The sequence below is a fragment of the Helianthus annuus genome, chromosome 13, assembly GCF_002127325.2.
Source record: "Helianthus annuus cultivar XRQ/B chromosome 13, HanXRQr2.0-SUNRISE, whole genome shotgun sequence".
In the NCBI taxonomy this organism is placed as follows: domain Eukaryota; kingdom Viridiplantae; phylum Streptophyta; class Magnoliopsida; order Asterales; family Asteraceae; genus Helianthus; species Helianthus annuus.
This window is the reverse complement of record NC_035445.2, coordinates 147,129,488-147,145,280: the sequence shown is the minus strand read 5'-3', so window position 1 is coordinate 147,145,280 and position 15,793 is coordinate 147,129,488. Positions and strand designations below refer to the sequence as shown.

Sequence of the window (15,793 nt, the reverse complement as noted above, 5' to 3'; positions counted from 1 at the left end):
TAAAGTTACCTAAAAGAAATAGATGTTTTTTCTTAAATAAAATAGGGTGTATTCCTATGAAAATGTGTGTACTAAAACTTGGATTTTACCCATGTGTTTAATGTTATGGAAATGTGGTATTTTACTCTGATCAAATATTTCCTAACTACGGTCCTGATGAAAAAATTCCGCTGCCAAATTAGACAATAACAGGATACCACCGAAACTGGCTCACGGCTCCCGCTCCCAGGGTGGGATCTGGGGTTGTGACAAAGTATAATACGTTTTCTTTACATATGGAACCGGGCGTCGTTGAATATAATGCATTTTCATTCGATGGCATATATTCAAGTTATTATGTGTTTCGTCTGTTTTCAAATTTTTAAAAGTATAATAAACCCTTTTGATTGTTGCGCACCGGCCGCGGGTTACATAACAATTGCACTAATCCGTTAGATGTTTATAATGCACCCGCGTCGCCATGCGTGCGAGCCTATTTAGTATTCAATCTATGTTAAAGCATAAAGTCGGTGGCTTTTATGCCACCGACCCTCCAACTTTCACAAATATACAAGACTTTCCCAGCGTTTGAAAATGATGTTTTTAGCCCATACTTTATACAAAAGAGTAAACTGCCATTTTGGTCCCAAAGGTTTGGTCACTTTTGCCACTTTAGTCCAAAACTCAAATCTTTTGCATTTGGGTCCCCGTGGTTTCATTTTTTTTGCCTTTTTGATCCAAAAGTAAAATCAGATCATATTTCTCAAATTAAATTATGCTATTTTGTCCTTTTCCTCCGGGGCAAAATGGCCATTATATAGAAAATTTATATAATATATAAAGATGTAAACACCCCTCAAACTCTGCACTCTCTCTCTCTCTCTCTCTCTAAACACCCCTCTGTCTCTCTCTATCACACACACCTGCAATCTCTCTCTCTATATAGAGATCCCTACCACCTCTATTAAAACCATCGCACCACCACTCCACCACCACCATCCCCACCGCACCACCACTCACCACCACCACCCCCACCGCACCACCACTGCACCACCACCATCCCCACCGCACCACCACCACTATCACCACCTTCCTCACCTAACATGTCAGAACACGGAAATGTATAACATTAGATCTGATCGACAAACTCTAATCCTTCCATCAAACCTTTAGATTTGGTCGGGGAGGTGTTTGAATTTTAGTGCTCTGATGATGACGACGATGCTCTGATGGCGACTCTGATTAAAGGTGTTTGTACAATCGAATTTTAGGGTTTTGTTGCAGGTTTGAAGGTGACGACGATGCTTAATGATTGAAGGCGACGACAGTGCTGAATTTTAGGGTTTTGTTGCAGATATGTTGTTAATTTCTGCTGATATACTGAAGGTGTCTGATGGCGGTTCTGAGGCAGTGCTCGATGGTGAATACGATGCTGAGTTTGTTGTAGGTTTGAAGGTGTTTGAACTGAAATTGAGTGATCTATGGTGCTTATAGGTCGAAATTTAGGGTTTGTTGAGAGATCGATTGTTTCTACCGGTGATGAACAGGGGATGGTGGTTTGGTTGTGATGGCAGGGACGATGTCGGTGGTGGCGGCAGCGTCGGAACAAGTGACGGAGTAGAGGTGTGAAGGTGATGATGGTGGTTTGGTCGTGCAGATCAGAAGGAGAAAGAGAGAAGAAAAGGAGAGAGGGTGGGGGTGGGCAGGTGGGCAAAATGACCAAAATGCCCTTCACTAAAGTAAGGAAAAAGACAAAAAAACCAGTTTTTTTAGAAATCTGAGCTGACTTTGCTTTTGGAACAAAATGGCAATAAAACTAAAACCAAAGGGACTCAGATGTAAAAGTTTTGAGTTTTACACTAAAATGACAAAAGTGACCAAACCTCAGGGACCAAAGTGGCAATTTACTCTATACAAAATGATAAATTCACCCTCTAACTTTGCGAAATGACGTTTTAAGCCTCGTCTTCATTTTACCAGCGCTCTCTATACTTCAAAAGTCTTTACTCTTCCGTTTACATTTATTACCCAAAGTTTCACCAATAATTCACACACAAAAACCAACCTTTGTTTTCAGTATGCACTATGCGGTAACCTGATGACATAAATCAAAGTTTGAGCTAGTAAAATGATAAAATAATTTCTTTTAAAAATGTAATAATAAATCTGTTAATAAAAGTTTGACCTTAATTTAGCGGCGACAACAGGTCAATAGCGACCGATCAATACCGGCGACCCTTTACCGGCGAAATGTCGCCGCTAAAATTCAATAGCGGCGACAAATTGTCATCAATACCGGCGACAGTTGTCGCCGCTAAAGGTGGTCCATTCTTGTAGTGTTACCTTCCGTTCACCGCCTAGGGGGTTAATCGGTTCAGTCATTAGATTTTGGTTACAAATTAAACAGAAAACTGAATTAATTATTTGGTTTAGTTTTTCCTGTTACAGTTTTTTCATCTAAAACTAATTTTGAGAGTAAGAAAGTACATTGAAATAGAAGGTAAATGGGCAACAAACTGCACTGTTATCCCTTTTTGAATAGTAAAACTAAGTATTTTAAAAACTACATCTATAGATCTCGAGTCATAATATTACTGTGCATGACCGTTTGAATTAACTCGGCTAAGTAGGTCCCACAACTTTTGACGTAAGGAAACCAAAAGTATCAAAAGTAAATGGGACTACCACCAAAAGTTACGGTTTCGTTTGGTAATTTGGTTTAATCGGTACCTAACAGAATAATATACACACTCATACTACTACCACCACAAGCATCCATCGATCAACGGTCACCACAACCATCAAAATTAGAAGAGAACGATGGATTCAAAGAGAGAAAAGTTATCAAAAGAATGATGAAAACGACATTTTAGATTATGTACGTATGACAAAATTTATAAATCAAAGATTGTATGTGTAATTTCAATCCTTCAAGATGTTTTCATAACTCAAAATATATACAAGATCATTTTATAACTTAATCTATAATTTTAAAATATGTTCAATGTATTTGACAAAACATAAGATGTGATCTCACAAAGATACGGTGAGTTGGGTTTGGAAGAACATCAATGGCTACCTTCCTCATTGACCATTTCCATATAGGAGCAATCGCACATGGGGTGATGCCACGTGGCAGGGAGCAGTAGAACTGAGCGGTAGGGTTAACCACTCGACGGTCTCGTCTCTGTCGTGTAGCCATGCCATGCAACTTTGTCTCTGCAACCCCACACCTTGTGGTTCCCACCATGGCACCATGTTGCCAAATATATTTATGAGTTTTGCCAAATGGCTAGAATGCAAGTTTCACATGATGTTTTCTAAAATCTGATTAGTTTGGCTTTAGTATGGTTTTTGACTTGAAGCAATTACCTTTTAATCACAAAATACTAGATTTAGTACATTAGAGGGGAAAAGTTGCCCAAGTTTTTGTCGAAAAATGTGGCTAAAGGTCGTTTTCTAATGAACTTCTGTAGAATTTCATATAATCTAATTTTCTAGTAGTGTTAGTAACTAGTAAGAATTATGTAGTAAGATTTATGGAGTCGGGGGTCTCAGTAGAAGCAGTCTCTCTATTCCTACGGAGTAGAGGTAAAACTGTCTACATCTTACTCTGCTCATACCCTACCTTAGTTTTGCAATTGATGGGATTTACTGAGTATGATGATTATGATAACTGTAGCAGTATTGGTGGTTTTGCTCTAATAAATGCATGAACTGAACTTATACCAAACACATAATGCAGGTATTGGATTTCCCAAATTAGAAAATGATCCACAACCGGACGGCTAACCTTTTCGGTTTGGTTTTGTTTCTTTGTTCGGTTTGGTTTGACTTAATTTTTTTTTGATGATGTCTAATTTTAAACCATTTTACTTGACTTTTTGTTACAAACAAACCCTCCTAACACTTTGCAAGAAATTTTGGCCCAAAGTTCCTATTTGTGTAAAATTAGCATCGTTTTGGCATTTGTAAAATAATGATGTTTACCCCAAAATTCCTATTTGTGTAAAACTAGTAATACCCCCCGCACGTTGCGACGGGCCTTTAGTCAATATCGATTTGGTTTGGTAAAGTTGTGATATTTGGTGTAGCAATCGAAAGATATATGCTCAAACGGATATAAACATGTGTTTTTCATTGTTCAAAAACCATAAAGTTATATTTTACATAGGCATGTATCGTTGTAGCATATTAAATTGCAAGTGGCTAGATGATTTGTAACTAAAGATAAATAAATTTATAAAATACTTTAATTTGGAATATAGTTGTTAATGAGACATGAATTCAGGCAATGAAACTATAGGGAATTGGGTGGACATTTTGTTGGCATCAGATCTAGTCATTAAGTACCATTAATATACATCTTTAAGTCACTAAACTTTTTAGGGTAAATTACACTTTTCGTCCTTTATGTTTGTAGCGGTTTGCAATTGATAGCCTTTAACTTCAGTAATTACAGTTATAATCCTTTATTTGTAAAACACATTACGCCTTCATCATTTACCGCTAGCCAAGTTAAAATTTTCAGTTATGTCTATCCACTTAAGGATATTCTGGTCATTTCATGTTTTTATTTAAAATGTTGATTAATAAATAAACACTATCTTCCCCAATTCCCCAATCCACTTAAGGGTATTAATGGTTTTCGGTATGAATTTCGCCTTGGTTTTCCAATTTCGATAGGCAGTCCGTTTCTGGGTTTCCAATTCCCCAAACCTGGAGGTGCTTCCACGTAGGCTTCTTCTGTTAGGTCTCCATGGAGAAATGCGTTTGTAACATCAAACTGGTGGAGAGGCCACTCCTTATTGGCTGCCATGGAGAAAAGGACTCTGATGGTGTGCATTTTTGCAACTGGAGAAAATGTCTCAGAGTAATCGATCTGATACATCTGAGTGCAACCCTTGGCTACGAGACGGACTTTGTATCTTCCAATGGAACCATCTGGTTTATATTTGATTGAGTACACCCACCGGCATCCAACTGTTTTCTTACCTTTAGGAAGAGTGCACTTCTCCCACGTGTTGTTTTTCATAAGAGCATGCATCTCCGTTTCCATTGCATCTTTCCAGTTCTTCTTCCCTTGGGCTTCCTTTATGGAACCATGTAATGAACGCTCTTGCACTATTAGATAAGTTCATGTCAACCATATTAGCTATAGGATACCTCGAATTTCTGGTTTCCCTTTCTAGAGAGTACGGTTTCGGAGGAACCCCTCTATTGGCTCTAGGAGGTAAAACGTATGTTCCTGGTGTTGTTCCAGAGCCTCCATCATGTTGGTCGCTAGATTCGACCTCCCCTTGGGCTGCGTTGCTTTGCTCAGCAATCTCCACCTGTTCCATTGTCTCGGGACTTTCATGAATGTTAGTGGTAGCTTGACCAGATTCGGGTACATTTTCAAGGGGCGCATTTTTAAGGTTTGGACAGTCACTTACCTCAAACACCAGTCTGGATGATTCTTGGGCGAGACTTTCGACATGCTTAGTATGTGTGGATGTATGAGATGGCTCATCTTCGCTTACAGATGAAGTCCACTTCAACCAACTCAGTGAGTCCTCATGCTTTATCTCCCCCTGACAACTAAGATGGGAATGATAGTAATATTCTGTTTCAAGAAACTCACAGTGGACAGTGGTAATCAGACGACGTCATAATGGGTTATAACATCGGTATCCTTTTTGATTCACACCATAACTAACAAAGACACATTTCTCGAAACATGGGTCAAGTTTGGATTGTTCGGTTTTGGGTATATGGGGAAAAGTTGTACACCCAAAGACCCTAGGTGGTAAGGTAAGAGGTGGGGGTAGTTTGGTGAATGTGGATAAGGCGTCTAGGGGAGTTTTTAAGTTAAGGGCTTTAGTTGGCAAACGGTTAAGGAGATACACAACTATGTTTATAGCTTCGGGCAAAAAAGATTTATGGACTTTGGATTCAAGCATAAGGGCTCGGGCCATTTCTACCAGAATGCTATTTTCCGCTCAACTACCCCATTCTGTTCTGGGTGTTTTGGGTAAGGGGTTTGGTGGATCATTCCCCTCTCTTGAATAAATTGTTTCATGGAGTTATTAACGTACTCCCGTCTATTATCAGATCGTATGATTTGAATGTTAGTTTTGAATTGAGTTTGGACCATGGTGTAAAACAGTCTGAATTTGTCAAAGACTTCAGATTTGTGTTTTAAAAAATACACCCATGTCATTCGGGTACAGCCATCCACAAATAATAGGAAGAACATAAGATTTTGACCTCCATTAGTTTCAACTTGACCCCAAACATCTGAATGTATTAGTTAAAAAGGTTCACTGACCCGTAGTGTTACTTGGTTTAAAAGGTTTTTATGGCTTTTGGCTAAGGCATATGTTTCACAATCTAATGTACTGTTGGACGAGAAGAGTTCAGGGAGTAAAGGATGGAGATATCCAACGGAAGGATGCCCTAATCTCCTATGCCAAAGCCATGTTTCTCTACTCTTTGTTCCGTGAGCAAGCATCACAGTCCCTGACTGAGTCACCTCATCCACATAGTATAAGCCCTGTCGTTCAGTACCACGCCCAATTATCTTTCCAGTTTTGATGCCCTGTAAGATACAAAAAGGAGGATGCATTAGAGCTGTGCAATTGAGTTCCTTAGTAACATGACTTATTGATAACAATTTGTGTGTTAATGAAGGAACATATAAACAATTTGATAGTCTCACCTTACTAAGGCATTTTCGTCATTTGTAGCTTTGATGTGGGTTCTGTTTGGTTTCTGCGTAGAGACGAAGTTCGAAGGTTCGTACGTCATCGTATCAGTGGCTCCACAATAAAAGATCCAAGGTTTGATTTGATCACCGCTTTTCTGAGTTGTTAAACAGGCTTCCCCACTTGTTGAAGGATAGTCTTTCAACAACTCATAGACCTAGATACTTGAACTCGCGTTTAAGATTTAAAACTTCCCAAATGCGCCGGAAACAATTAAATACCCTGTCTAAGTAACGTTGTTGAACAAATAACCGACCCGGCGTATTTATCAAATACGCAGGACACTTGAACTCGCGTTCAAGATTTAAAGTCGCCGGATACACTAAAAATGCCCGAACACGTTATCTTACCGGCGTATATATTAAATATGTTGGGCAACTTGAACTCGCGTTCAAGATTTAAAGGAAAGTGAGTGGTGTATTTAGTGAGTGGCATATTTATCAACAACCCTAAAAAATTGAAATCACCCAACTGTTCATATACCTTCCTCAATCTTCTCTCTCTAACTTATCTAAGATAACAATGGTTTGGAGCCTTAAAACATACACAAACCCTAATTTCAAAAATCTCAACAATCCTCATGGACCTCAACGAGTACGACTACTTGGAGAATAACGACGCCGCACCTGCCAACCGCTCCGATTCTCCGTTAAACCCTAATGACGTCGGTGTAGGTATGAGACAGTGTAGGTATGAGAAGAGACAAAGATAATGGCAGGAGCCGCCGCGACCGTGACCGTGAGGATAGGGTTTCTAGGTTGGACCATGACGGTCATAGAAGTAGCGGTGGTTGGATTAGGCTTTTGCACAGAGGGCGAGACTTCCGACGACAACCAAGATCACTGGCCCTAAGTTTTGCAGCTGGGAATTTTGACGGCGACACAGAGGTGTCTGACTGTAGTGTCCGGCTTGAACGATTTGTTGAACGTTTTTTCTGGTTTTGAGTTTGGTTTGAGGTTGAATTTTTCCAAGTTTGATTTTGGTTTTGGTTTTGCGGCTGAGTTTTTCTGGTTTGAATCTTTTCAAAGTTTTTTTTTTTTTTTTTTTTTTTTGCTTTTGGTTTTGCGGTTGAGTTTTTTTGGTCGAATATTTTGAAGATTAATTTGGGTTTTTTTCTGGTTTGAGATTGAATTGGCTGGGATAAATTGTAGATGATAAACAAAGTGTTCAAGGATCAGAAACTCTTCTCTGATACCATATCAATTGGTATAGAAATAAAAAAGAGGCTTGTATCGATCTGTAAGTTACCATTAGGATTTACATAATGAGGGTGTTTATATAGAACACCATGTTACACATCTAGTCCCTATACTATAATTTATTATCTTGTTTTTGACACAAGAGACTTGCCTATTTGCTACAAATCAGTTGCAACCTATTACTGGATATTAGTAACCAGTTTAGAATAATGATTGGTTTACGTGTAATTTTATTTATCAATCACACAAATTAAAAACAATTAAAGTAGTGAGACTCGCACTATGGCTCCGCCCCTTCAATGAACCCCCACCAAGGGGTACATGCCTAAAGGTGAATAAAATGACACAAACCTAATATGGAACTCGTTTGTTTGGGTTTAGCTTAACACGTTTTGGGTCAGTTTCAAGTTGAGTCCGTGAACACTTTTAGCTAAACATATCGTGGTTTGTGGGTTAACTCATTTAACCCTTTTATTAGTTTTTTTTTTCAAAATGTGTTTATGAAATAACTTAAACCATCATGGTACTATTGTTATATCTTTAACATAATTGAATAAATAAACAAGAAAAGTAATATGCAACACAACTAAATAAAATATTATTCGGGTTAAAATGGTCGTATTGGTGTCAAGTTGCTAATGCTCATTTTATGTTCTGACTAATGTGTGTGATATGATTTTCTGGTTAGTGTTGTATTCAAGGGTTGTGTACAATTTTTCGGTTCATGTCGAGTTCAAGCCACCAACTTGCGGATAAAGACAACCCTCACGTAGTCCCTTGGAACCCTTCGACAAAGGGTTACTTTACAATAAGCTCGAACAAGACTATACACCAAATGAACTTCTAACTTTATCGATGCAAGTCAAATTATACCATCGTGTGGTCATGACGAAGCTGTAAGTACCAGAGGATAAACAGTAGTTTAATTTCTACCTAGATCTAGCCAATTGTACTATTGTGAGACCCGACCTATAACTTGACCAAGACAAAATCTTTAACTAAATTCAGAGTAAAGTATAATTTCCATCCATATGGTTTACACCCATTGTCATATACAGTCCATATTTGAAAAAGGCCATTCTAGTCCCTGTGGTTGTCAATTGAATCAATCAAGTCCCTCTCACTAACTGGATGTTTATAATCCCGTGAAAGACTAAAATGCCCCACAACTTTATTTACCATTTTTGTCCTTGAATCTATAATTCATATATTCCCTCCAAATTCAAAACTCATTCCTAATATATTAACTAACCACCGATCATTAATTAGTTAGTAACATGATGTTATCAACAACAACAACCCGTATTAAGACATGTAACAAGAATTAAACTATATATGTTTGACCTTTAAAACTTGAAATGGGTTTGATTTTTAGAAGTTGGATTGGAATTGACCTTCACATCTTCAAGTGAGTTCTAGTTTTAGAACTTGAACTGCCTTCATTATCACAGATTTGATATTAAGCAATGCCCACCAAAATGTATCATCCCAGTTCAAGTTATAAGCAATGCCTACCAACTTGTACTTTACTCTAAGTCCTATTGTGCAAACCAAAGTGTATCATCCTTGTTCTATTTATAACTAAGTCCTGTTGTGCCTAAAAAGCCTAAATCTTATTGTACACTGATTAAGTTAAAGGCTTGATTATCAAAGTCTTGAGTGAATATGCATGCTCCCATATGTCTATACAACCCATTGTGCATAAATGTCCCATACCATCAACTACACCCACAACAACTACATTATAGCAAAATCCTATTGTACATAACTGTCATGTACCATCAACACCTAACATGCCTACATCCATAACAATATTGAACAAGAAGCATAAATAAAAGAAATACTAACTTGTTTAAAAACAATCAAAAGTTACATATTAAACGTTTAGTTAGTAGTTTCAAAACATTCAAAAGTTACATCTTAATCACATGATTTCATAATGGGTTGACCATGATCGTTAACAACTAAAACCCAAAAACCGATCAGCGAAGAAACCCATTATCACAGTTAAATTTAGTTTCTAAATATGCATCATAAATAGGTGGTTTTGGTTACCCTAAACAACACCAACACCATCACTTCCATACCGCACAATTTTGATTTTGATTCTAACACGCCCCTTGTTAAGAACCATTTCAATACTAGAACTCTCCACACCCCGAACAACCACTCACACTTGGATCCTTACCCTACCGTTTGAACATTAGACCCTTAATCCAACTGTAATTTCACAGATTAACATCGTCCTTGATTTGTATTAACTTCATACTTGGTTGTTAAATGAAATTAACGAAATGCCGTACCTGTTACTTGTTCATTGACAACATATGTCAACATCTTGTTCTTGATCGGACTTGAAATCAGGTGTCTTAGGGTTGATCGATGAATGTAGTTGGGAGCTGGTAGTGTTTTGGGGTTGAAGGGAGTGAAGTGTAGCTTATAAAGGGAGATAAAGGATTGATATGGTTGACATTGGGGTTAGTTTAGGCGAAATTTCCAGTTTTCCCTTGTCAATGTTTACTATATAGACAATTAAGTAATGGTGAGTTACAATAAGGACTTGATTGATTCCAACTGAAAACTCAAGGGACTGGAATTACCGTTTTTTTCAAATAGGGTCTGCATGTGAGAACAAGTGTAAACCATTGGGACACAAACTGTACTTTAATCATAAATTTAAAGTTGATATACGGGAAAATCATGAAAAAAGACATTGACTTTTGAGATTTTAAAATAGAAAATCAATAAGAGAAGAACAAGTAAGTAGAGCTGACACCTTTTTAGCGCATAGTCCAAATTTCGGACACCTTTTTTTTCCATAAAAAATACACTTGGGCCCAAATCTCACCAAATAACGTATCAAAACAATACAAGTGTAAAGTGCAGGCACCAATTTTTGGCAGCACAAGAAAGGAGGGAGTTTTTGCCGGCTTAATGTGAAGGCACCATTTTTGTAGGCAAGAGGGTGTTTTTTATGTGCTGGAAAAAATGATTCCTGCTGGCAAAAATAATTCTTTCACTTTTACATTTGTACTTTTCTGATTGGTGCTCTCCCTCTTTTTTCTGTGCGGGCAAAAACGGTGCCTGCTCCTTGAGCATGTAGGCTAAAATAGTGCTGGCACTTTCTAGCTATATATATTCAAGGCTTTAGTAATTGAATATCGATTCTATGAATATTATCGCTTATAATACTATGGACCATGGGCTTGGTAATTGCAAAACTTCTCGTCGTTAGGCCACAAGGTATTCTTCATTTTTCCCATCCATCCCACAAATCTCTCTTATCCGCATCAACGTCACATCACCATATTAGAAAAAAGACTTTCGTTTAGAGTTGGGGAATCATCACACTCGCTCAGTGAAATCTTTCACTCAACTCTTCGTTAAAGAGTACGACGTTTAGTGGTTATAGTTGTTGGCAATTCCATTGGAAGGAACTCGACAAATAATATATAACTCAGATTCTAGATACTATTGATGTTCCTACTGACTATCAGTAACCATAAGATAACTACTACTACTCGCAGTTGTTATCAGTCAGTATTAACTTACTATTTTCGACCATTTGCAAGAGGCGGGCAATTTGCTACTAATTGGTTGAGAACAACGAATGGTTTACGTTTAAATTTTTTTTATCAATCATACAAATTCAAATTCGAAACAACTTTAAGTAGTGAGATCCACACTAGGGGCTCTACCCCTTCAATTCGAACCCCCACCAAGTGGTACTAGCCTAAAGGTGAATTCCTGACATGACATGAAAATATGACGCAAACCTAAAATGGAATTCGCGGGTTTAGGTTTAGTCGAAAATGTTTTGGGTCAATTTTAGGTTGAACTCGCGAACACTTTTAGCTAAAACAGATCGTGATTCATGGGTTGACTCGTTCAACCCATTTATTAGTTTTTTTTTTCAAAGTGTGTTTATACAATAACTTAAACCACCATGGTACTTTATGCTAAAAAAACGAATTGACATATTTTTATCATAATTGCTTAAATAATAAAAAAAATAATATGCAACAAAACTAATAAATTATTATTTTGTTTAAAAGGGTTGTGTTTGTGTCAACCTACAAAAGCATATGTTGTGTTCGGACTTCGGACTAATGTGCATGATTTTCTGGTTTGCGTTGTATTCAGGGGTTGTGTACGATTCTTGGGTTCCTATTCGATTCATCCCACCAACCTGCAAACGATAACCTTCACGTAACCAGGAGCGGACCTACCCACGATGGTGGGTGGGCGAACGCACCCCTTGAAAAAAGGTTTTTTAGTGCTAATGTTCGTCGAAAATCCCAACCACACCCCTTGGATTTTTGTTCAACCACACCCCTTCAAAAATTTTCAACCGCCTTCCTTAGAAAAAATATTATTAACTTATAAAAAAAAAATTAAACACCGATTAATTATTATGAATATATAAGTATATAACACAATTTGTGTAATTATTCTTTAACCACTTATTCACTTTACTTAACCCAATTTACAATCTATAATTATTAACCCAACCCAACCCAACATAGCTAGGGGCCTAAAATCTTAAAATTTTTTTTTGCACCCCAGGAAAAAACTCCTGGGTCTCTGCCACTGCATGTAACCCGGCAAAAATGGTGCCCGAAAGTTGGAATACCGGCTAAAAAGGTGTCGACTCTGCTTAGTTTTCCTTCACTAATTGATTTGATATTTTACAAACCTTAATAGTCAATACCTATTTTGCTGAAAATGATGGTCAATATGTCTATTTTCATAATTTTTTCATATAACAACTTTAATTTTAATTAAAGATTTTGTCTTGCTCGGGTCACACTAGGTCGTGTATCACAATAGTATGCTTGGCCAGATCTATAGGTAAAAATTCAAACTACCTTTTTCCTCTGGTACTTACGATTTCATCATGACCGCACAATAGTTAGAAGGTTATTTAGGTAGCGTTCGTTTCATGGAATGAAATGAAATGGAATTAAGAAGTTTTTCTTTGTAAAATTGATCTTGGTTGGGGGAGGGAGGAATTTGAAATCCCATGAATTTCTTTAATCAATGAAATTTGTGACTATTTCAACATTCCATTCCATTCCTTCATTAGAGTGAAGGATTTCAAAGGAATGTTAAAATAGTCACAAATTTCATTGATTAAAGAAATTCATGGGATTTCAAATTCCTCCCTCCCCCAACCAAGATCAATTTTACAAAGAAAAACTTCCTAATTCCATTCCATTCCATTCCATGAAACGAACGCTACCTTAGAGTAAAGAATTATTTAAGATTATTGTAATTCAGGAACCAAATAACCCTTTGCCGAAGGGTTCCGAGGCATAAAAAATGACACTTGAAGTACAAATCTCACCAAATAACCTATTAAAACAATACACGTGTTAAGTACCAACACTATTTTTGCGTACGAGCTCCATGAGCAGACACCATTTTTGCTGGCATAGGAAAACACTTAGGCACGCTGATAGCAAAAATGGTGCCTACTCCTTTAGTCGGTTGGCAAAAATAATGCATGCACTTTTACACTTATAATTTTTTTATTGGTGCACCCCATTTTAATAGTGTCGGCAAAAATGTTGTGTGCTCATTGAACCCATAGGAAAAAATAATGCCGACACTTTACACTTCTAATTTTTTGATTAGTTATTTGGTAAGATGTGGATCCAAGTGTAGTTTTTCGTGGCCTAAAAAGGTGTCGGAGCGTCAACTTAAAAGGTATAGTTTGCTTACTTGTTTTTCTCTTCTTGGTTTATTTATTTTACAAATGTACAAAGTCAATGTCTATGATCAACATGCTTATTTTCATGATTTTCCATTAATATATATGGTGTTATAATTTTTAGTTTATCTGCATGCATCTACGTCAGTCTATTATTCATTTTGTAATACGAGGGACCATGAAATTTAATGAAAAGTGATAAGGGAAAGGGGACACTAGGGCATGTCAATATCTTCAATTAAACCTTCATCACCAAACACCTCCATGTTCTCTCTTTAAACATCCTTCCTTCCATTCCTCTTACAATATATCTGCATTCAATTATAACCCCCACTCAAGTCTTTGTATGTATATAATAATTACCTTCCATCTGATATCAGAAACCAACACAACCGAATATTTAAACGGTCATTCAGAGCACACTAACTTTCACTAGTTCAGATCAGACCTGAAAGATACCATAAATTAATACACCATTGGTATTCATCTTCCTTTGAGAAAAGAACATGTCATTTCTTGCTTATTATTTCATCCTCTACCTATTTGTTTCCATGCATGAATGTACTTCCCGCCATCTTGGCATGATCGACAAGGAAGCCGAAAATCATCTTACTAGCAAGGTTTGTGTATTAAGTGTTTCAAATCCCATAATGTACCATGGTTTGAGTGGATAGTGATTGATATGTTAGGCTTCTTCTCTTTGTTTAATTTAGAATACAACAGAAATAATGGCTGAGCACCAAGGAAGAAACTTTATTAAGAATCATACTGAACAAAAGGAGATCAAACTTGAGTATCTTTTGATTGGGAAGAAGATGGGTAGAGGTAATAAATAATGTGATATTTGTGAATACATTAGGATGCTTAGATTTCTATGGATATTGATAATATGGTATACATGTTAGTTACAGGACGTGATGGGGTGCAAGTTACTCAAAGGGAAACCAAATTGGAGGTAATTCACATTTTAAACTAATCATCTTTTCTGTAGTAGAATGAAAAAGAAGCTCCAATTGTAGCTAGATCTACAAGCATTCATGCAATAAAAACTTCATCTTTTTTGGTTTTGCCGGTGCATGCATGCATGGACATCCATATGTACCGTTCACAAGGTGAACTTTTTGTATTGATAGATGGTTTTGGAAAGCTATCACATTTTTAGGTAATTTTGAAAGTGTATGTAATATATTAAGTTGTTGGGGTGGGTTGCGAAGTTCGCAGGGGCACAACTTTGTAGGGGCCAGGGCACCGAACTTTGCACACAGAGGGAACAATTTCTAAGATATAAATTGATCAATTTCTTTTCAGTATATCATTTAGTATGTATTTTTTGAATATCTCTTGTAACTTGTAATATTTATTTTAGAAAAGTAATCTAAAAACAGTTTTATAAATTCCGATATAAATCTCATTGAAAACTAAGTTGTATTCAAGACAATATTTTTTGGTCTCATAAATATAAAAATACGGCTTAAACAATGAGGAGTCTGCTATACACACGTTATTGACACTCTAATCTCACACTGTAATTTTATGGTATATTGTAGGGATGGAAAAATCATGGTCGATCAGCAATGGAGTCAAAGCATGAAGAACCGGCTATTAATAATGCCAAAGATGATCGCGTTTCCGAAGTTGTAGTCATGGACTATGCACTGCCACATCGTAAACCACCTATCCACAATATAGAGCCATAAACTGCCTTTGTTAATCATGTGGGAAAGAATTAAAGGGAGTATGTCATTGCTTTACACACTTTTGCTTTTAAAATTTGTTAGGCCTTGTATTTGTAAGATTATACGTTTGGGTGTTGTATGTTGTACACAACCCTAAGGGGGAGATCTCTACTTTGTTTTGTTTCTATGATGTGTGACATGATAAGTTGTCCTAAGGGAGTAATTGTAGTGAATCATATATTGTATGGTCACTTGCACTTACTAAGGTGTAGTGTTATATAAAACGTTCTATGAATAAAGAAGCTAGAAAAAATAATGTGTGGTCAATTGATTTGCCCATGTCTTTAATATATGTTGGCTGGATCCTTCTTGAAGTAGGAAAACAGTTATATGGTAGTTTCTATTTGATTGTTAATAAAATCATTAATATTTAGAAGCAAGAAAAGATGCAATGATGACTATGAGCATTCACAATCTGGG

General features: G+C 36.9%; 1 protein-coding gene across 1 annotated transcript; it reads left to right on the top strand.

Annotated features, from left to right (window-relative positions):
* The first annotated feature begins 13,970 nt into the window (after window positions 1-13,970).
* Window positions 13,971-15,522, top strand: LOC118485480. Its single transcript, XM_035981626.1, has 4 exons — window positions 13,971-14,257; window positions 14,351-14,462; window positions 14,543-14,592; window positions 15,185-15,522. The coding sequence occupies exons 1-4, from the start codon at window positions 14,144-14,146 to the stop codon at window positions 15,332-15,334; spliced, it is 426 nt and encodes a 141-aa protein (XP_035837519.1). The 5' UTR covers window positions 13,971-14,143; the 3' UTR covers window positions 15,335-15,522.
* The last annotated feature ends 271 nt before the right edge of the window (window positions 15,523-15,793 follow it).

What these genes read in the sequence shown, in the direction of transcription:
- LOC118485480 (XM_035981626.1), top strand. Translation starts at nt 14,144, where the DNA reads ATGTCATTTCTTGCTTATTATTTCATCCTCTACCTATTTGTTTCCATG. An exon ending in TGGGAAGAAGATGGGTAGAG is followed by an intron (nt 14,463 to 14,542) that starts GTAATAAATAAT and finishes TATACATGTTAG; the next exon opens with TTACAGGACGTGATGGGGTG. An exon ending in AAAGGGAAACCAAATTGGAG is followed by an intron (nt 14,593 to 15,184) that starts GTAATTCACATT and finishes GGTATATTGTAG; the next exon opens with GGATGGAAAAATCATGGTCG.